At 41.6% G+C, this 22,492-nt stretch overlaps 1 protein-coding gene across 7 annotated transcripts in view; it reads left to right on the top strand.

Annotated features, from left to right (window-relative positions):
- The window catches only part of LOC106578706 (voltage-dependent L-type calcium channel subunit beta-1), a 155,583-nt gene that overhangs the window by 63,931 nt on the left and 69,160 nt on the right, over positions 1 to 22,492 (top strand). The window contains exon 1 of one of the 7 annotated variants that reach the window (XM_014157834.3): positions 22,149 to 22,477. The exons of the other annotated variants lie outside the window; for them this stretch is intronic. Coding sequence (XP_014013309.1) covers positions 22,445 to 22,477 — 33 coding nt within the window. The 5' untranslated portion in view covers positions 22,149 to 22,444. Of the gene's footprint in view, positions 1 to 22,148; positions 22,478 to 22,492 lie in introns of those variants that run through there. 7 annotated transcript variants of the gene reach the window in all.

Genomic DNA, 22,492 nt, shown 5'->3' with positions numbered 1-22,492 from the left:
GAATAGCATTCTCACATAGGTGTTCCTTTTGTCCAGGTGGGAAAGGGCCGTGTGGAGTGCAATAGAGATTGTATCATCTGTGAATCTGTTAGGACAGTATGCAAATTGGAGTGGGTCTAGGGTTTCTGGGATAATGGTGTTGATGTGAACCATGACCAGCCTTTCAAAGCACTTCATGGCTACAGACTTGAGTGCTACGGGTCGGTAGTCATTTAGGCAGGTTACCTTAGTGTTCTTGGACACAGGGACTATGGTGGTCTGCTTGAAACGTGTTGGTATTACAGACTCAGACAGGTTGAAAATGTCAGTGAAGACACTTGCCAGTTGGTCAGCCCATGCTTGGAGTACACGTCCTGGTAATCCGTCTGGCCCTGCAGCCTTGTGAATGTTGACCTGTTTAAAGATCTTCCTCACATCGGCTGCGGAGAGCGTGATCACACAGTCGTCCGGAACAGCTGGGGCTCTCATGCATGTTTCAGTGTTACTTGCCTCGAAGCGATCAACAGCATTGCAGTTACTCCACAATACTAACCTAAATGACAGAGTGAAAAGAAGGAAGCCTGTACAGAATAAAACTATTCCAAAACATGTATCCAGCTTGCAATACGGCACTAAAGTAAAACTGCAAAAAATGTTGCGAAGAAATGAACTTCATGTCCTGAATACAAACCATTATGCTTGGGGCAAATCCACCACAACACATCACTGTAGCACTCTTCATATTTTCAAGCATGGTGGTGGCTGCATCATGTTATGGGTATCTTGTCATCAGCAAGGACTTGGGAGTTTTGTAGGATGAAAAAAACAGAATAGAGCTAAGCCCAGGCAATATCCTAGAGGAAACCCTGGTTTAGTCTGCTTTGCAACAGACACTGGGAAACACATTCACCTTTCAGCAGGACAATAACCTAAACACAAAGCCAAATGTACACTGAAATTGTTTTTATTTAATCCATTTAGAATTGAGGCTGTAACACAACAAAATTTTGAATAAGTTAAGGGGTATGAATACTTTCTGAAAGCACTGTAATATTAAGGTAGACTATTGAGGAGTTTTTCTCAGGAGCTGGACAAAGATCCAATATAAAGAGACTGAGGGAAACCAATATTTTTTAAATGTTTCTAAATATGAGATTCACCAGCACAAAAGGCTCATCTCTCGTTCCATGGGCATTGTGTGTTACGGCTGGATTGGGTGCGCTTCCTCTCTCAAAATCCATACCATTACCAACTGCGTTACCGTTAAGATCTGCTTTTGGTGGGTATTAAATGGTGTACAGTGCAGTCGGAAAGTATTCAGACCCCTTGACTTTTTCTACATTTTGTTGTGTACAGTTTTTTCCTTATCAATCTAAACACAATATCCCATAATAACAAAGAGAAAACTGGTTTTTAGACATTTTTGCACTGACTGGCCTGCACAGAGCCCTGACCTCAACCCCATCGAACACCTTTGGGCTGAATTGGAACGCCGACTGCGAGCCAGGCCTAATCGCCCAACATCCGTGCCCGACCTCACTAATGCTTTTGTGGCTGAATGGAAGCAAGTGCCCGCAGCAATGTTCCAACATGTAGTGGAAAGCCTTCCCAGAATAGTGGAGGCTGTTATAGCAGCAAAGGGGGACAACTCCATATTGATGCCCATGATTTTGGATTGAGATGTTCAACGAGCAGTTGTCCACATACTTCTGTGTAGCTGAAATTTACTGTGCATCATGTGAAATCATATGATTTTCAACGTGGGAAAGCGTTTTTTTGTTGCTGCCGTACTGTTTATTATTATTATTTATCCTGGTACCAGTCACTTTCTCCAAATCCAATGTACAAATACTCCTGTATATACAGTGCCTTGCAAAAGTATTCATCCCCCTTGGCGTTTTTCCTATTTTGTTGCATTACAACCTGTAATTTTAATGGATTTTTATAGTGACATGTCTGGTGAGTATGCGGGCCATGGAATAACTTTTCAGCTTCCAGGAATTGTGTACAGATCCTTGTGGGATCCGGCCATGTGTTACCATGCTGAAACATGAGGTTATGGCGGAAGATGAATTGCACGACAATGGGCCACGGGATCGCGTCACGATATCTCTGTGCATTCAAATTGACATAGATAAAATGCAATGGTGTTCGTTGTCCGTAGCTTATGCCTGCCCATACCATAACCCCACCGCCACCATGGAGCACTCTGTTCACAACGCTGACATCAGCAAATCGCTCGCCCACACTACGCTATACACATGGTCTGCGGTTGTGAGGCCGGTTGGACGTACTTCCAAATTCACTAAAACATCATTGAGAAATTAACAAACAAGGCAGCAGCTACTCTTCCTGGGGTCCAGCAAAATGAAGGCAGTCATACATTTTTCAAAACATTACAATACATTCACAACATATTTCACAACATATTAAGTGTGTGTGTGTGTGTGTGTGTGCGTGTGTGTGTGTGTGTGTGTGTGTGTGTGTGTGTGTGTGTGTGTGTGTGTGTGTGTGGGGGGGGGGGGGGGAAGTAAGTCAGCTCAGTTCAGGCCGGCGGTCAGCCTGAGGTCATAGTGTATCCGTCCAGCCCAGGCGACAGATGTCACAATATCAAATGAAAGCCTAATGCCCAGCGAGCTGAAGAAAAACACTCTGGAGCAAACCATTACACCGCTGATCCTCCCTCCCTCCACACACTCTCTCTCTCTCTCTCTCTCTCTCTCTCTCTGTCCCGTCTGCCCAGCTCTGTGTGTGTGTGCATGGGTGTGTGCACGCACACTGAACAGAGGCGCCTGCCCTGTGGTGTGTGTGTGTGCATCTGCCCCAGAGATCCTCAGATGGGCTCCGTCAACATGAGGCATGTCATTTTCAGTTGGAGACGCTCCTGAGAACGGACCTTACCGTGGTTGACCCCATGCCCGTCTCATCCCCTCTGGTACTATGGAAGCTAACTGCCCAAACAGCAGAGCATCCATAGTTTTGGGATTGGTCGATTGTTATAATGGAGAACCATTTGTCAGCAGAACGTTACATTTTGAGCGTTTAATTCCGATTTGACTGAGGCTAAATAGGTTGGGTATTTTTTATGTAAGGCGTCAGCTGCTTTTACCCATGGGTCATGGTACTCTGAACAAATCCAGGGGATTTGCATAATTCATTGCAGCCGCGCTGGAACAGAGAGGGGACACAGGTGTCTCTGGCAGTCTGGGACAACGAGCATGTCAAAGAAGCCTAAGGTAAAATAACAACAGCTATTCGGAATTGTATATGTCTATCTATGTTGGTGGGATGATTCATTTTTAACCGAGATAAGTAATTATTTTCTCTTTTGTTAGGTTTACATTACTACACACTACTACATTACTTTACTTTAGAACACACTTCTTTGTTTCATATGTTTGTGTTTCAGTACCTAGCTTTTGTTTTTGTTTAGTTTGGCCTGGATGTATGCGTGTGTGTGTGTGTGTGTGTGTGTGTGTGTGTGTGTGTGTGTGTGTGTGTGTGTGTGTGTGTGTGTGTGTGTGTGTGTGTGTGTGTGTGTGTGTGTGTGTGTGTGTTTTTGCGTGTGGTGCTAGAATGTGTGTGAACTCTAACTTTGAAATGCAATGAAAACGTTTTTGCAGCAGAAAAGGGAAATTAGCATTTCTTATTGGACAAATCCTTGTGTCACTGCGTTTTCGTACATTTGGTGCCTAATGAATACGACCCAGGTATGAATGAGACCTCTCTTTGGCTGAAAGATGAGCTGTAGGCTCATCTTTCCATTTCTATCTAGCTCGAAGAACTGGGTATTGTCTTATAGCTAAACCAAAGCCTTTTCATGGGTATTTCCATAACATCACCATTGGACTTGATATTATACTTTATATAATCCTCTATTACGCTTGTTTTATGCTAAATTTATCACAAGTGTCTTTGCCAACCAAAACACAGACAAACAGTGTTTGTCCTTCAAGAAGAAGGATGGCAATGGTTTCTTTCTCTGTAAATCCTGGATTGGTGCAAGCCGCTTTTAATCTCCTTACCGAGAAGCAATCATTACAAAGTGAGAAGGGGATCAGATAGACATGGAGCAATTGCGCTCGTGGGTGTTGTGTATTATGTGGGGTGTTACTCTTCTACAGAGGCTAGAGTTTCACACTGCCGTGTATCATCTTCTGTGTCATTTATTTTTGCTTGATGCTTCCCATCCCCAACTAGGGTTGATCGTCAGTCACCCCCAGACACCCCACCCCGTTCCGGCGACCAGAGAAAATAGCACTCCCCATACCACCCCTTCCCCGTGGAACTGATAGCAAAGAAAGTAAAAAATATTAGGTATATATACTGAACCGAAATATAAACACAACATTTCAAATGTTGGTCCCATGTATCATGAGCTGAAATAAAAGATACCAGAAATGTTCCATACGCACAAAAAAGTGTATTTCTCTCAAATTTTGTACACCAATTTGTTTAGATCCCTGTTAAAGAGCATTTCTCCTTTGCCAAGATAATCCATCCACCTGACAGGTGTGGCATATCAAGAAGCTGATTAAACAGCATGATCGTTACACAGGTGCTGGGGACAATAAAAGGGCACTCTAAAATATGCAGTTTTGTCACACAACACAAAGCCGCAGAGTTGCAAGTGTCTCAAGTTTTGAGGGAGTGTGCAATTGGCATGCTGACTGCAGGAATGTCCACCAGAGCTGTTGCCAGATAATTTAATGTTCATTTCTCAACCACAAGCTGCTTCCAATGTAATTTTAGAGAATTTGACAGTATGTCCAACCGGCCTCACACCCGCAAACCACGCCAGCCAAGGACTTCCACATCCGACTTCTTTAAAAGACATGCCACCGGAGGTCTCTTCACAGTCCCCATGTCCAGAAAAGTACTACATAGAGCCATGGCTACATGGAACTCTATTCCACATCAAGTAACTCATACAAGCAGTAAAATTAGATTTAAAAATCTCCTAAAAATACACCTTATGGAATAGCAGGGACTGTGAAGCAACACAAACATAGGCACAGACATATGCATACACACACACGATAACATACACACGATACACACATGTACATATGGATTATGAGTTGTAGATATGTGGTAGTAGAGTAGGGGCCTGAGTACACACACTTAATGTGTTCTGAAATATGTTGTGAATGTATTGTAAAGTTTAAAAAAATTATATAACTGCCTTATTTTTGACGGACCCCATGAAGAGTAGCTGCTGCCTTGGTAGATAAGTATTCAGTAAAGATTTAAAGGTTATGAAAGGTTATTTAAAGGTTATGAAGTCTGCGTCTCTCACATGGATTGGCAGACCATTCCATAAAAATTTAGTTCTATAGGAGAAAGCTCTGCTTCAAGCTGTTTGCTTAGAAATTCTAGGAACAATACAGAGGCCCGTGTCTTGGGACCGTAGTGTACGTGTAGGTATGTATGGCAGGACCAAATCGGAGAGATTTGATGGTTTACAGTAAAACCTTGAAATCAGCCCTAGCCTTAACAGGAAGCTAGCGCTGGAGTTATATGATCCAATTTTGGGGTTCTAGTCAAGATTATAGCAGACGTATTTTGCACTAGTTAAAGTTTATTCAGTGCCTTATCCAGGTAGCCGGAGAGTAGAGCATTGCAGTAGTTTAATATTGACATGACAAAAGCATAGATTTGATTTTCAGCGTCATTTTTGGACCAAAATTGTCACATTTTTGCAATTTTACAATGATGGATAAAAAGAGATCATGATCCAGAGTAAGGCCGAGGCGTTCACAGTTTTATTTGAGAGGACTGTACAACCATAGAGATTCATTGTCAGATCAGACAGCAGATCTCTTTGTTTCTTGGGACCTAGAACTAGCATCTCTGTTTTGTAGCAATTTTGGGGCTTCACCATGTTTCAATGAAATGGAAAGCTGTGTGTCGTCTGCATAGCAGTGAAAGTTGAAATTGTGTTTCCGAATGGCATCACCAAGAGGTAGCATATATAGTGAAAGCAATAGTGGTCCTATAACAGAACATTTGAGGAACACCGAAACTTACCATTGATTTGTCAGAGGACAAACCATCCACAGAGACTAACTGATATCTTTCCGACAGATAAAATCTAAACCAGGCAAGAACTTGTCCACGTAGACCAATTAGGGTTTCCAATATCTCCAAAATAATGTATTTTTTATTTAACTAGGCAAGTCAGTTAAGAACAACTTCTTAACAATGACGGCCTAGGAACAGTGGTTTAACTGCCTTGTTCAGGGGCAGAACGGCAGAGTTTTACCTAGTCAGCTCAGGGATTCAATCTAGCAACCTTTCGGTTACTGGCACAACACTCTAACCGCTAGGCTATCTGCCGCCCAATGTAGTGATTGATGGTGTCGAAAGTGGCACTAAGGTCAAGGAGCACAGAGAGGTAATTTACCACCTTCAAGAGTGCAGCCTCAGTACTATGATGGGGTCTAAAAGCAGACTAGAGTTTTTCGTATACATTATTTGTCTTCAGGAAGGCAGTGAGTTGCTGAGCAACAGCTTTTTCCCCAAAAAATCTTTGAGGAACAAGAGATTTGATATAGGCCGATTAGTTTTTTTTTATTTTCCTGGTCAAGGTTCGGCTTTTTCAGGAGACTTTATTACTGCTACTTTTAGTGAGTTTGATGCACATCCTGAGGATGGGAAGCCCTTTATTATGTTCAACATAGGAGGGCCAAGCATAGGAAGTAGCTCTTTCAGTAGTTTAGTTGGAATAGGGTCCAGTAGACAGCCGGAAGGTTTAGAGGCCATGACTATTTTCGTGAAAGTGTCAAGAGATATATCAGAAAAAGAATAAGATGTTGGTAAACTTATTAAATACAGAGTTTGATTAAACGTTATTAAAAGTACAAAGCTAAATGTTTGGCAGGTAGCCAAGTAGCAACAAACAGCACACCTTCACGGAGACAACACAGAAGTGTGACGGAAGTGACGACAGAGTTGAGTTTGTTGATTCCCAATTAATCTATTAATGACCGAGCCTCAGGAGGAATACTGTCCCATCCAGGTGATTTGCGTTTATTCATGCTATCAAATGCCCCTTTGAGTTCATTGAGAGATATTTGGGCTACCAATGAGGTGGCTTCTTCTGTTGAGAGAGGAGGAGTTCTTAATTATTTTAAAAAGAGATGTACAGTTTTTTATAGACTGGGGTGAATCTTTGATTTATTTGGGTTCTGATAGTAATTCCCCTTTTTCAGATAGTAATTCCAGATTCAATAGTTGCTACATCAGCTAATTGAGCAGTACTGCGTTGCCAGTAAACGACTAGGACGGATACCTTGGAAGTAATGGTTGAGTCTAACTCGATGGATGGCAACTTCTGCTCTGTCTTATCAATAAATTAAGTTCTGTCTTGACACTTTGGAAAGAGTAATAGCTACTGTGCCTTGCGAAAGTATTCACCCCCCCTTGGCATTTTTCCTATTTTGTGTTCTTACAACCTGGAATTACAATAGATTTTTTTTGGAGGGTTGTATCATTTGATTTACACAACATGCCTACCACTTTGAAGATGCAACATATTTTTTATTGTGAAACAGAGTGTGCATAACAATTCACCCCCCCCCCCCCCCCCCCCCCGCCCCCAAAATCAATACTTTGTAGAGCCACCTTTTACAGCTGCAAGTCTCTTGGGGTATGTCTCTATAAGCTTGGCACATCTAGCCACTGGGTTTTTGCCCATTCTTCAAGGCAAAACTGCTCCAGCTCCTTCAAGTAGGATGGGTTCCGCTGGTGTACAGCAAACTTTAAGTCATACCACAGATTCTCAATTGGATTGAGGTCTGGGCTTTGTCTAGGCCATTCCAGAGACATTTAAATGTTTTCCCTTAAACCAGTCGAACCAGTCCCAGCATGATGCTGCCACCACCATGCTTCACTGTGAGGATATTGTTCTCGGGGTGATGAGAGGTGTTGGGTTTGCGCCAGACATAGCCTTTTCCTTGATGGCTAAAAAGCTAAATTTCAGTCTCATCTGACCAGAGTACCTTTTCCCATATTTTTGGGGAGTCTCCCACATACCTTTTGGCAAACACTAAACGTGTTTGCTTATTTTTGTCTTTAAGCAATGGCTTTTTTCTGGCCACTCTTCCGTAAAGCCCAGCTCTGTGGAGTGTACGGCTGGGCTAATAATGAATGTATCATTATTGTGCAATTTATATAGGCTACATTGAGGTTTTCTTTCATTATTTTAGGCTATCTTGCATTACTGCATAAGCCTAAACTTTAGGATTTAACTGTACGCGCGCCAAATTGCCAAGCAAGCCAATTGCCAAATAATTATTTGGAAACGGGCAGAAAAAGTTAACGTCAATCCACGGAGGCAGAAAGGACATTGTCAAAGTTTAATTCAATAAGACAAAAGCTGCGAAAGGAGAGTTGAGAATAAAGAGAAGGGAAGGCCAGAAAAGTAATGTTTAGAAAATATTTGGTGAAATGTTAAAAGATGTTATGTGTGGTGATTGTGAGGCTCTACACAATTTCGAAAGTCACAAGACGGGACTTCAAATAGGCCTATGGCTTGTCAAGGGAACTGTAGCCTTCAGTTTAAATGGGTTAAATGGAAACTGAAATCTGGACATTGACTAGGTAGAATAACCTACTGTTTTTTGGCAAACACCAATAATACTAATCCCGTGCGAATCAACATTTTTGGAAGGTGTTGCTCGCGGTTTGAGCAAGAAAACAATACATTATTCGATAAATTGAACAAATTGCTGTGCATAACCTATATTTGAAGGGCCTACATGTATCCACAGTGAATGCTTGTGTTTATACATTTGCGCGAATGAATTGAACATCGCCAAATGCATCGTTATCATCTGGAATAACGGACCTTCTGAGGTAATAAAGACATAACCAACGTTCTCTAGTAATACTAGTCCCGTGCGAATAGGTTTATCTAGCTTTAATAATAACTCATGCAGAATTAAGCTTTTCTTGCAGTAAAATGATACACGAAAAATTGTAGGCACAATTTGGACTTGGGAACAGGAGTGGAGAAATATGATTTCTTTCTTTCTGCATCTTGAGAGAATGCAATGCTCAGTTAGATACCATCTATAGAGGTGCTGTCGTCATCATAAAAGCATCACTAAACCTGATAGTATTTCAACCATATAAAATATGCATCGAAGCCGAACTCAAATCTTATCAGCAACATGTTGGGTCGTTTTCACAGATTTCTTTTTCCCTAAAAACGGTCAAACTGGACATTTTGCATAGAAAATCATTCCGTTTTTTTTGCTTTATTGTTTTTTCTCCCCTGTCCCTAAATGTCTATGGTCCGCGAAAGATGACAGATAAAACTTCACCGATGTCAACTAGATTGAAGCATTCATTTTATCGATCTATTACTTGATTCTGTTGAGCAAGGGTTTGTCTGGTCTTCTAGCGGAACATACTGTATAATGACAAAAGAGAAGTTACATGTATCTAATTATAGACAAGTTGACTAACAAATAGCCTACCAAAATGTTGCAAATTATAAGCAGAAACATATCTAAATCAGGCAACAACAAAAAATCCTGCACCCCCGTCCAAAAAAAATCTAAATCATTATGCAGTTATTGAATGTGTCATATATCGCATTTTCTATATTTACGCGTTAAGGTTGGGTGCAGCCTCAGATTTTCACCTTATCACATATAGTCGGGCGGTTGCAGATGGGTTATTAGCAATTGCGGGCAGGTGCGGGTGAGCAAACAGCTGACCCGCTCACCACTGGTTTGTGTGCATGTGTGTGCGTGCACAGGTGTGTGTGTGTGTTTCACGTCATAGCAGCAAAATAGAGTCAGTCCTCCCACTCATCCAGCTAATTAATGATGGCAGTGCCATGGCAACCTGCCCTCAAACTACTAGGAGGATAGGAGTGTGTCTGTCTGTCTGATGGTAGCATCTGCGTGTGTGTGTGTGTGTGTGTGTGTGTGTGTGTGTGTGTGTGTGTGTGTGTGTGTGTGTCTGGCATGCATGTGTGAGTGTGTTTGTTTGTTTGCGTGCTTGATTGTATCGGGACAGCAGTCCCAACTAATTTACTGGCTGAAGAGTTTTTCCTACGAGTCCATGTGGGACAGCCGATGTGTTGATGTGTTCAGTAAGCGTAAAGTGACTCTGTGTTCAGTTCAGCACAGAGTCACTGCCACACTGGTGCAGTGATCTGCATAGCAGTCTATCGTCTGGGCTAGTCTGTGCTTGTGCTTAGGCAGTGTAAGTAGCCTAGTCTCTAGTCATTAAGCATTGGGGAACTCTCCTATCCGTGCTCATGATTCTGATTTCCCTTGGGATGCTGGACAAGCCTCCAGTAGAACTAAAGCCTTCAAGAACCAAACACCTGGTTGTCAGGGTAAGCTTTGCTTTCTGATTGTTGGAGATTTCTGAGACCTCATAATGGACCTAGGTATTGAGCTTTGTATGGCTTTTCTGGTTAGGTTCTATTCCATATTTAAATTCAGTCAATTTGGAAAGTAAACTGAAATTCCAATTCCATTGAAATGTATTGAGGATAATTGGAATTGGACCCGACCCAGTTTATGTATAGACGAGACATTCGCTAGAATAATACATGTGGTTTACACAGTCTGTCAGCCGTGTTGAGTTAAAATGTTCTTACAGGAGGTGTGCTCTCCGTGTTTCTCTTCCTCTCCTCCCCTTCATAGTGTTTGATCGAGAGGTAACACAGATCTTTTTCGGGAGGCCTAATAATGGGAATAGATTTGATTTGACAGCCCTTGCTGAATGCGCAGTGCATCAATACACAAAAGTGATTTGGAAAATGTTATGTGTAATGTAAACGTAATTAGACATTTTAAACTTTTTCCCGCTCTATTTGGTAAGATTGGACAGATGATGAGTGTTGGCATGCTACATGTGATATTTGTTACCAAGTTGAGTGTGATTGTGTGAGTTAGCGCTTATGCTAGCAGGATGCCTGGGGGAGTACTGAAACCGCAGCAGCAGCACAGCTCTTCTGTGACTGAGAGCTGAGAGAGACAGCAGCACAGTGAGCAGCTGGGTCTCTCTCCATTTTCCATATATTTCTCTCTCTATCTCTCTCTTTCATGGTCTTTCTTTTTCTGTTACTCCCTCTCAGCTAGGAAATTCTCTCTTAAACCATTTGTTCATGACATAGAAATGGAATCCTAGTTATGTGGTTCATGTATTGTGATGTCATAAAGGAAAGATCAAAGGAGGTTACAGTGATTTTGTATGTTTCAATGAAGGGTGTAGGTTATGAATGTTTAAGCTTTAACCCTGTGACAGGTCGAAAAACATTAAACCTTTATGGCAATTTAGCTAGCTAGCTTGCACTTGCTAGCTAATTTGTCCTTTTTAGCTAGCTTGCTGTTGCTAGCTAATTGTCCTGAGTTGTTATTTTACCTGAAATGCACAAGATCCTCTACTCCACCAATTAATCCACACATAAAACGGTCAAACGAACACATACAGTACCAATCAAAAGTTCAGACACACCAACTCAAGGGTTTATCTTTATTTTTGACTATTTTCTACATTGTAGAATAGTAGTGAAGACATCAAAACTATGAAATAACACATGGAATCATGTAGTAACCAAAAAAGTGTTAAACAAATCCAAATATACTTTATATTTGAGATTCTTCAAAGTGGCCTTGATGACAGCTTTGCAAACTCTTGGCATTCTCTCAACCAGCTTCATGAGGTAGTCACCTGGAATGCATTTCAATTAACAGGTGTGTCTTGTTAAAAGTTAATTGAGGAATATCTTTCCTTCTTAAAAATGCTGCCCCTAGACCCAACAGGTTAATGAATTTGAGCCAATCAGTTGTGTTGGAACAAGGTATGGGGGGTATACAGAAGATAGGCCAATTTGGTAAAAGAAAATCACGGAACCCAAACCGGCTGTGCGCGCGCGCCATCGTGTGCCATCGTGCATAAATGTATTTTGTCCCCCCCACACCAAATGCGATCACGACACGCAGGTTAAAATATCAAAACAAACTCTGAACCAATTATATCAATTTGGGGACAGGTTGAAAAGCATTAAACATTTATGGCAATTTAGCTAGCTAGCTTGCACTTGCTAGCTAATTTGTCCTTTTTAGCTAGCTTGCTGTTGCTAGCTAATTTATCCTGGGATATAAACATTGAGTTGTTATTTTACCTGAAATGCACAAGATCCTCTACTCCACCAATTAATCCATACGTAAAACGGTCAAACGAATCGTTTCTAGTCATCTCTCATCCTTCCAGGCCTTTTCTTTTCTTGACTTTATATTGCAATTGGCAACTTTCATAAATTAGGTGCATTACCGCCACTGACCTCGTTCGTCTTCAGTCACCCACGTGGGAATAACCAATAATGAGGTGGCACGTGGGTACCTGCTTCTATAAACCAACGAGGAGAGGGGAGAGGCAGGACTTGCAGCATGATCTGCGTCAGAAATAGAACTGATTTCTATTTTAGCCCTTGGCAACACAGGCACTCGTTGGCACTAGTTGGCGCACGCGAGCAATGTGGGTGCAATAATTGACTAACAGATTTCTAAATTGACGACACCGAACGCGACACGAGCGCTGTAGTCAGCCTGTAAGTCCATATTATGGAAAGAACAGCTCAAATAAGCAAAGAGAAATTACAGTCCATTGTTACTTTAAGATATGAAGCTCAGTCAATACGGAAAATTTCAAGAACTTTTAAAGTTTCTTCAAGTTCAGTTGCAAAAACCATCAAGCACAATGATGAAACTAGCTCTCATGATGACCGCCACAGGAAAGGAAGACCCAGAGTTACCTCTGCTGCAGAGGATAAGTTCACTAGAGTTAACTGCACCTCAGATTGCAGCCCAAATAAATGCTTCGCAGAGTTTAAGTAACAAACACATCTCAACATCAACTGTTCAGAGGAGACTGCGAGAATCATGGTCAAATTGCTGCAAAGAAACCACTACTAAAGGACACCGATAATAAGAAGAGACTTGCTTGGGCCAAGAAACATGAGCAATGGACATTAGACCGGTGGAAATCTGTCCTTTGGTCTGGAGTCCAAATTTGAGATTTTTGGTTCCAACCGCTATGTCTTTGTAAGATGCAGAGTAGGTGAACGGATGATCTCCGCATGTGTGGTTCCCACCATGAAGCATGGAGGTGTATTGGTGAGGGAATGCTTTTCTGGTGACACTGTCCGTTATTTATTTAGAATTCAAGTCACACTTAACCAGCATGGCTACCAGAGCATCCTGCAGCGATACGCCATCCCATCTGCTTTGCGCTTAGTGGGACTATCATTTGTTTTTCAACAGGACAATGACCCAAAACACACCTCCAGGCTGTGTAAGGGCTATTTGACCAAGAAGGAGAGTGATGGAGTGCTGCATCAGATGACCTGGCCTCCACAATCACCCGACCTCAACCCAATTGATTGAGAGAATGCCAAGAGTGTGGAAAGCTGTCATCAAGGCAAAGGGTGGCTACTTTGAAGAATCTAAAATATATTTAGATTTGTTTAAAATGTTTTTGGTTACCGCATGATTCGATGTGTTTTTTCATAGTTTTGATGTCTTCATTTTATTCAACAATGTAGAAAATAGTAAAAATAAAGAAAAACCCTTGAATTAGTAGGTGTGTCCAAACTTTTGACTGGTACTGTGTGTGACTCGTTTCATGAAACTAGGTGTATGTCGCGTGTCACTACTTCACAGGAGAGCCATTTGAATGTACTTTTTTTTTTGGCAGAAATGCTTTCTGGAATATGTGAACTTTCATGTGCCTTAATAACAAACTTGTATGCCATCTGTAAATATAAATACAATTGTTAAATTACAAGCCTAGTTGGTTTACCCACGGGAAAAGATAGGAACCTTCCCGCTAGCCATGATTGGCTGAGATAATGGATGGGCTGGACCTGCCGAGAGAGGAGTTCGGATTGGAAGAAGCATTTAGCATGCTTCTGTCTATAACATGAGCTGGTCAGTATGTGTTCATGATGTCATTGCGATAACTGTCAATATTATTTGTGATCATTGTTGAGTGGTCCCTGCAGCATACCATCGCAAATATTTTTTTCAGATCAAATCAATAATCTAATGAAATCAAAATCTAATAAAATTTTATTTGTCACATGTGCCGAACACAACAGGTGTAGACTTACAGTGAAATGCTTACTTACAAGCCCTTACAATGCAGTTAAGAAAAATAAGTGTTTGCGGAAAGTATTTGCGGAAAGTAAAATATATGTGATTGGAACAGTAGCAACAGAAAGTAGGATGCAACAAACGCATCTAAACAGCATTGTTGTCTGAAAATAATCTAAATAATGTTTTGTACAGATGGGAAATTAAGGTTTTCACAACTTTATTCCTCAATTTCACCTTTTATTGTAAAAGATAAATGTGAACTTCATCGTCCAAGCATCACATGGAATACATCCACAGCCAAACCCATTCCATAAACCAGTCTAAATTACAGGTTGCACTGACAAAAAACTACTGTAAATTCCGAACTATAAGCTGCAACTTTTTTCCCAGCTTTGAACCTCGCAGCTTAAACAATGACGCGGCTAATATATGGATTTTTCCCGCTTTCAAATTTGTTTTCTCCAAAAAAACACATTCTGTGACGTGCACAGTTTTTTGGTGGCATGAAGCTTTCATTAGACCAATGAAATTGCCGAACGGGTTAAGGTCAAACAACTTTTTTGTTTACTGTTTAGATTAAATCGAGCGCTCTCAAACTTCCCATCATTCTGATTACGGTAGTCATTTTGTCACCCTCATCATGGCAAAGACACGGAGAAATGCATATGATGCAGCTTTCAAGTTGAAGGCGATTGATCTGGCTGTTGGAAAAGGAAATAGAGCTGCTGCACGGGAGCTTGGTCTTAATGAGTCGATGATAAGACGTTGGAAACAGCAGCGTGAGGAATTGACTCAGTGCAAAAAGAAAACTAAAGCTTACTGCTAATTTTTTATTTTTTGTTACAAGCCGTGTTTCGTTAAAGCCTATTTATTTTCGTTACAAGCCGTGTTTTGTTAAAGCCTGTGTAAAGTTCATTTGTTTCAATGTACCGGTAGGCACCTGCGGCTTATAGACATGTGCGGCTTATTTATGTTCAAAATAATATTTTCTTTTTAATTCAGTGGGTTCGGCTTATATTGAGGTACACTTAATAGTCCGGAAATTACGGTAAACCTAAGTTAGCAACCTAACACCTAAACTTCTTTACAATGTACCACATCTCTGGTGAGCACAGAAGAGAAATGTAATATTTTTTAGAAAAGAGATTAGTGTCAGCTAAGTTAACAGCAGCTAAATTTGTTATGATGGCAGCCATGTTTGTTTATGTTTAATAAGTGAAAACTCCTTAATCCCAGAATGCCATTCACTGTAAGATGCAAATTAACAACGTCAAAGATTGCTACGCCATTTGCCTAAGAATATGAACTTAGTTTGGCCACTTTTCAGCATATTACAAGTCTTCGATGTACTTGTTACAGTGTATACTAGAACTGGAGCACATGACTTGACAAGACTTTTACAGTTTTTGACAAATCACAAAGCAAATAAAATGTTATCACCTCACAGATCATCACCCCAAATACAAGCCTACTGCCTACCCTAACCATAGTGTGAAAGCTAAACAGGGATGAAACCATTTTAGGGGGGTTTGTGGGGGGAGGTTCATTTCATTTGTCGGGGGTTTTCATGTCCATGGGGGTTAGAAATGTGGGAAGGTATTGTGGGGGGAAATATTACTATTATGGGGGATTTATCAGTAAATGGGGGGCAAATACAGGAGAAGTGTATAAGCTAAATAAAACCCCTGGGAAGGGAGGGTCTGAGCTGGCAACCCTGAGATACCATAGTTACAATCTGATGCCGCGTTCAAAACAACTTGGGAAAAATAGTTTTGAGAGGTCATCCAACTCGGAATTCCAACTCGGGATCTCGGGCCTCTTTCTAGAGCTCAGACTTTCCGACCTGAAGATCACAAGATCATTTTTCAGAGTTCCCAGTTGTCTTGAAAGCACCATAAGTCAGTCGAGTGAACTATCGCTTCACCTCTTTTTTGTTATAACCTCTTTGGTCTGACAGACACTTACGTGACAACCAGATTGCATTGTATGATGTCCACAAACATGGCACCGCACATAGCTGGCAAATAGCTTAGAATTTGCTCATCATAATCAGTACAACCTTCAAAAAAGTATTTTACACATATCATATGTGTCCATTACATCTATGCAAGAATCTCCCTGCATGATTTGACACCAGTACTTGAAAACGTGAATAAAACAGTAAATACTTTATGCTCCATACATGCATACGGTATGCTACAGTAGAAACACGATATAGAGAAAATAAGACCCTTACTTTCATAGGTACGCACACAGTTATTATTTGTTAGGAAAACAATGATGTGCCAGGGGGAAAAAGATTGTGCAAGGCCTGTTCTGCCTAGAGATGCGCAATGTATTCATACATGGGAAACATTGGGAAAGTGCTTGGGCTCGCGTTAAAGATATAAGTTTGTCCAGCTCAGTAAAGCCTCAAACATAAATTGTCCACAACAGTGAAATGGGCTACTTTTTATATGAATTAATGAGGAGGCGGAACACACCTCAATTCAAACTGTTGTTCGAAAACAAAACGTGTTGTTGTAGAAAATTGACAAGTTTAAATATAGCCTATAGATAATTAGCAGGCAGCGTGCCTTGGTTTGATGGCAGCGCGGGTTAACTGTCCTGTTGCGTAACAATCACATTTTGGAATAGTGAGTGCATTCTGACACGCATAAAATATCTCACGCTGGGGCGACCGTTAGAGATATTTGGAACTCACACGTGAAAAGGTTAAGATCCGGGAAGTGTGTAGTAGTTACGGGTGTGAAGGTTAAAACGTTTAAACAAAACTTGGATCCTTAATGTTCAGAAAAATTCAGTGTGTTGCGTGTAGAATATCCTAGCCTATTCATTGATGATAGGCCCTGCTTTACTGAAGTTGCGAGACATTGCAAGCTAAGATATTGCGAGATACAGCATTCCATTGCGAGATACAGATAGTCATAACCGTGCACTATGCCTATCTGCCTTGTGACCGACCTGCCTATACTGTGTCCCTCCCCTCTCGCTCCGTCCCTTGCTAGCTTTATTGCACAGATTGTAATCTTGGAGCGTTTAATTTGTATAATAAGATTGTTGGCAAGCTGAAACCACCTAGGAAGAAGTTCTAGAGATTAGCGCAAACTCTCCAATAATCTAATAGAGGCCTCTTCTAGCCCATTAGTGTGACACCATTGGTATTGTTGACGTTAAAAAAGTGTCCACTCTCATTTACTGCGATTGTACAGATTTACAATGGATGAAAACAAATAATTCATTATGATGTATTACATCATTGTGCAATTGGTCACTTAGAGCTCTTTGGACTTGTTTGGGTGGTTAAACGAGACAGATTTGATTTTGTATGTTCAGGGTCCGTATTCACAAATCGTCACAGAGTAGGAGTGCTGATCTAGGATCAGTTTAGCTTTTTAGATAATAATGAATAAAATTACACGGACAGGGGGGCCCTGATCCTAGATCATCACTCGTACTCTGAGACGCTTAATGTATATTGTCCCTAATTTTGGGATATTGAGTCAATATGTAAACTTCTGAGGTAAAAGAGGGTGTACAAAAACACCTTTCATGATCTATACAGTAACTCATATTGATTACCAGTGTCTCTTCCACAGTGGATGGTGACACAATCTTTTCCGGGTAGTTTATTTTTGGATGGAATGGCAGCCATGTAGAGGAATGCCACGGGCCTACCACCTGTCCACATTATTATTTTACCCAATGAGAGCAGCCAGAATCTGAGTGGGAATGTGTGTTTTCCACTTACCACACCTCCCAGTCAGTCACCTACTCTCTCAGGATCTGTCCCAAATGGAACCCTATTCCCTGTGCCCTAATGCCCTGGTCAAAAGTAATGAACTATATAGGGAATAGGCTGCCATTTGAGACACAGCCTCAGTATTGATGCAGATGTAGGCTAACTGGGACAAGTCTCCATCCATTTTACATGTACTTTAGAGAGGATGACGTTATGCCAGTTTGTTCATGAGAGTTCATATTTTGTAAATATTCACCATGAGCTGTGTGGGGAAACCCATACTATAATGTATGCACACACTACTCACCTGGATAAAAGTGTCTGCCTTTTTCTTTTATGAGCTGTTGTGGAGAGACTTTGCTGTATGCTTGTCAACGTCACTGCATCAGTATGTGTGTGAATCAATAAGCCAAAGGTAACTAGGGCATTTGTTACCCGACACTGGCAGAGCGAGTGGGCATTTGATCTATTCAAAGTTTGGCTCAACCCACACGAATGATTGATATATGTCACGCACGCACGATCGCACTCACACACACACACCCCGTCCACTAGTTAGTCAATCACAGAGAACTCACCCACATCCTCCTAATAAAAACCCAAGAATGAAATCACATAAATGTTTTTCTAATAAAGAAAAGAGAATGTACAGAATGAACAGAATTCTTTCTCCATCAAATGAAAGGCACTAGGGCATATGTAATCCTAAATAAGCTACATGTTACATACTCCAGATGTTTAGGGTAGGGAAATTCTTCCAGGAATATTCCAACTGGTATTTCTGGAACACCTGGGAATTTGGGGTACATTATCGGAATGTTGCAACGCTACAGATGTTACATGAGATGAGTATGAGAATAAAGCAGTCATTCACTCCAACAACAGGAATTAGGTAGCCTAGTGGTTAGGGCGTTGGACTAGTAACCGGAAGGTTGCAAAATCGAATCCCCGAGCTGACAAGCTAAAAATCTGTTGTTCTGCCCCTGAACAAGGCAGTTAACCTACTGTTCCTAGGCTGTCATTGAAAATAAGAATTTGTTCTTAACTGACAAGTCTAGTTAAATAAAGGTAAATAAATAAAATATGGCTAAGAGTGAGGACTCACCTCCCAGATCACACCTCCAATCTACTGTCTTCACACTATGTGTGAACAGACCTTCCTTGCGTCCCAAATGGCAGCCTATTGCCTTTATAGTGAGTTTACTACTTTTTCCAGAGCCCATATGGCTCTGGTAAAAGTAATGCACTACATAGGGAATAGTGTGCCATTTGGGACACACCCCCTGGTCCACCTGAGGGCAGATAGAGCCTAATTAGCCATGGCCCTGCTCTCCTCTCCAGCAGCAGATTCACCCTCGCTCACCCCAGGTTACTATTAGTTCTGCTTGTGGGCCTCTGACCATGAGCTAACTAGGGCAATATGTTGAGGTATGGCACTGTTTTAAGATAGATGTTTTAGACATAGGGCCTGAGTCTGGGGAACAGTGTCTAGTCAATGTGAGCAGACCTTTGTGTTAGTGTGCACTAGCGATTGAAGACAATTTTCAAATCTTAGATCAGGTATAACAGGAAGTGTTATACAGATATATAACCAGGTTACCAGGTGTGTTCTGTAGAGTACCTCAGGGTTTTTCCTGGCTCAAAAAGGGGCTTAGGTGGTGGTCATGGATCACTGTCCTGACAAGGCAACGGTCTCTAACACTGATCCACGTGCCCAGCACATACTCTGGATTATAATCTGTTACGCACGCCTCTAGAAAGAGGGAACGCAACACCCTGCTACAACTCAACTCTCCTTGTTGTGAATAAGGTAGGAAAATGTAGGTGTGAACAAGTATGACGAATAGGCAGAGAATACCGTTAACAGGGAATTTATTCCTTCACGTGATAAGGTTTGGGAAAAAGGGGCTGGACGGAACCAAAGCAAAGAAAGTAAATATCAAAGCCCCCTCTCCTACCTTACCTGACTACCCACTACTTACCTATTTAGCACCACCTGGTGCACTAACCAAAATACAGGGGATGGTCCGCCCAGGTCTTTCCTAGTGTGCATAGACAGCAAACTACTACGGGTATATGTATGCCCGCGGGCCTCTTGCCTAAACACTCCCTAGGTGCCTTCCCCTTCCCCCCTGGGAACAAATGAAACAGAATTACACAAATGTAAGTCAATAATCAAAACACTGCATCCTATTGACACACACAACCAATCAGCTCCCTCAGCAACAACGGACACAGTACATACCAAAATTCTTGGAAACAACCAACATGCTATAACCCTCAGCCATTAGCCTTGTCTCTCAGCAATCATCTCCCTTCTGAGCAACAGAACTGGGGCTTATATAGCTTCAGAAGAAGTTAGTAATTGGAGACAGCTGCTTCCTGATGAGGGGGCGGGGTCAGCTCTCCAAACAATCAATGTTGATTGACCAATCAGCTGCTCGTAGAGAACTTCAGGAATCCATCTCCTGAAATACATACATGATAATACACAAACCACAACAGAAACTGGGGAACGTAACATAATCCTTGTAAAGGGGTTAAAGCAGACCAAACGTGGTCACATAATCTAGTAGGATTTACCCACCAAACACGTGGTTCTCTCCATGGCTTTCAAACATCTGGGCAATGCCAGGAGGCTGAGGAAGAGTGGTGAATCATGGGATTTGCTCATCTGGTGGCACACTTTATTGATTTTTTTTAGGCCTAGCTACATGGTCTGTAACCTGATTTGATCTGTGCATAAATGTGAGAAGTAAGCATATGCGACCAGGTTTTGAATGTACATGTACCCAGGAGACAGCTACCTTACCGTAGGTCCAGGGCCAGCTACTTCTTGACCTCTTGGTCAGCCAGTCCAAGCAGATTACTATTTGTTCAGATGGTGACAAAACATCAATAGGAAAAATACCAAAGGCATGCCCAAACTAGAGACTGAAAACAAACTAAAGGCTTCATGGCCACCAATGAAAATCATCATCATCACATATTTTCTAGCTGGGACACTGACTGCCAATCACCGAATTTGACTGTCAGCTATTGACTGAATACAATATTGGTTACTGACTACAATATCACCCACTCTTGTGATTGTTGCTAAATATTTCATAGGTATTTGTGTACTAGTATTGTACTGTTAGACATTTACTGCATCGCTGGAGCTAGAAACAAGTATTTCACGTATTTCAAGGTCTCCCGAGATGCACAGCGTTCTAAGTCACTGCATCTCAGTGCTAGAGGCATCACTACAGACCCTGGATCGATCCCAGGCTGTATCTCAACCGGCCGTGATCAGGAGTCCCATAGGGCAGCGCACAATTGGCCCAGCATCGTCCGGGTTAGGGGAGGGTTTGGATGGGGTCATTGTAAAATAAGAATTTATGACTTGTTAAATCAAATACATAATTTTTTTTTTCAGCACCTGCGTTAATATCTGCAAATCTGTTTATAAAACAAATAAGCTTTAATTTGATGATTAAATACAAACTGAAATAGAACAATAATTAAATAGAACAATAGGATCTCTATCAGGTTTAGGATACACGTATGTTAGGAACATTTTGTACTCAATTGGTGGTTGTTAGAACTATGTTTTAACTATGATGAAAGAAAGCAAGATATGCTATATATTATAAAACTATTTCATCAAATTCTTTGAGAACCATCACACATTTCATTATCTTGATGATTGAAACATGTTCAAAGTACATTCACCTGTTTTTGTGTCCTATTCTAAATTGATCAAGCCTCTGGTAAATGGCATATTTTCAACATAGTAAAGATAATTATTTCCTGAAGTTTGGTTTCAGGAACATGTGTTGGGCCTCTACGTACATTAAGTTAAGTCTTTACCCTTCCTCTCCTAAAAGTGTAACCTCTTCAAGACATAGCCGAACACATGTAAACTCTCAGGATCACACACACACACACACACACACACACACACACACACACACACACACACACACACACACACACACACACACACACACACACACACACACACACACACACACACACACACACACACACACACACACACACACACACACAAAGACACACACAGAGACATTAAAAGCTATTGCAGCTGCTTTCATTGCATTCTGGAATTTTCAGGCCTGCCCTGTTGGCCAGAGTTCTTACTTCCTAGCTCTGTGTGTGTGTGTGTGTGTGTGTGTGTGTGTGTGTGTGTGTGTGTGTGTGTGTGTGTGTGTGTGTGTGTGTGTGTGTGTGTGTGTGTGTGTGTGTGTGGGAGGGGTTCAGGGGGCGGGGGGCTTGTTTTCGGGGACTGGAGAACGGTCACAGAGCACCGAAGGAGTGTTCTCCCAGCTTGAGAAATACAGGACAGGACTGGGTCATACAAGGGCTGAAACTCCCAACTCTCTGTGGTTCACTTGACTGTAGTTAGAAAGTGGAAGAGCAAGAGGCCTCTCCTCTATGTAGTTTCAGTGGGTTTTACTGAAAGGAGACAAGGAGTAGTAAGTAAGAGTTTGTCTGTCTGTGCTGGGACTGGGAGGAGATGGGCAGCAGTTGATGAGTTTTTCTCCCGAGCTGGGCAGAGGAGAGCAGAGCAACAGCAGAGCCGGTTAGGGCAGATATGTATCTCTCTGGAAGTGAGGAGTCCGACGTGGTAAGTCCTTTAAAG

The sequence above is a fragment of the Salmo salar genome, chromosome 19 (genome assembly GCF_965601325.2).
Source record: "Salmo salar chromosome 19, fSalSal1, whole genome shotgun sequence".
NCBI classification, from domain to species: domain Eukaryota; kingdom Metazoa; phylum Chordata; class Actinopteri; order Salmoniformes; family Salmonidae; genus Salmo; species Salmo salar.
This window is presented reverse-complemented; position numbering and strand designations above follow the sequence as displayed.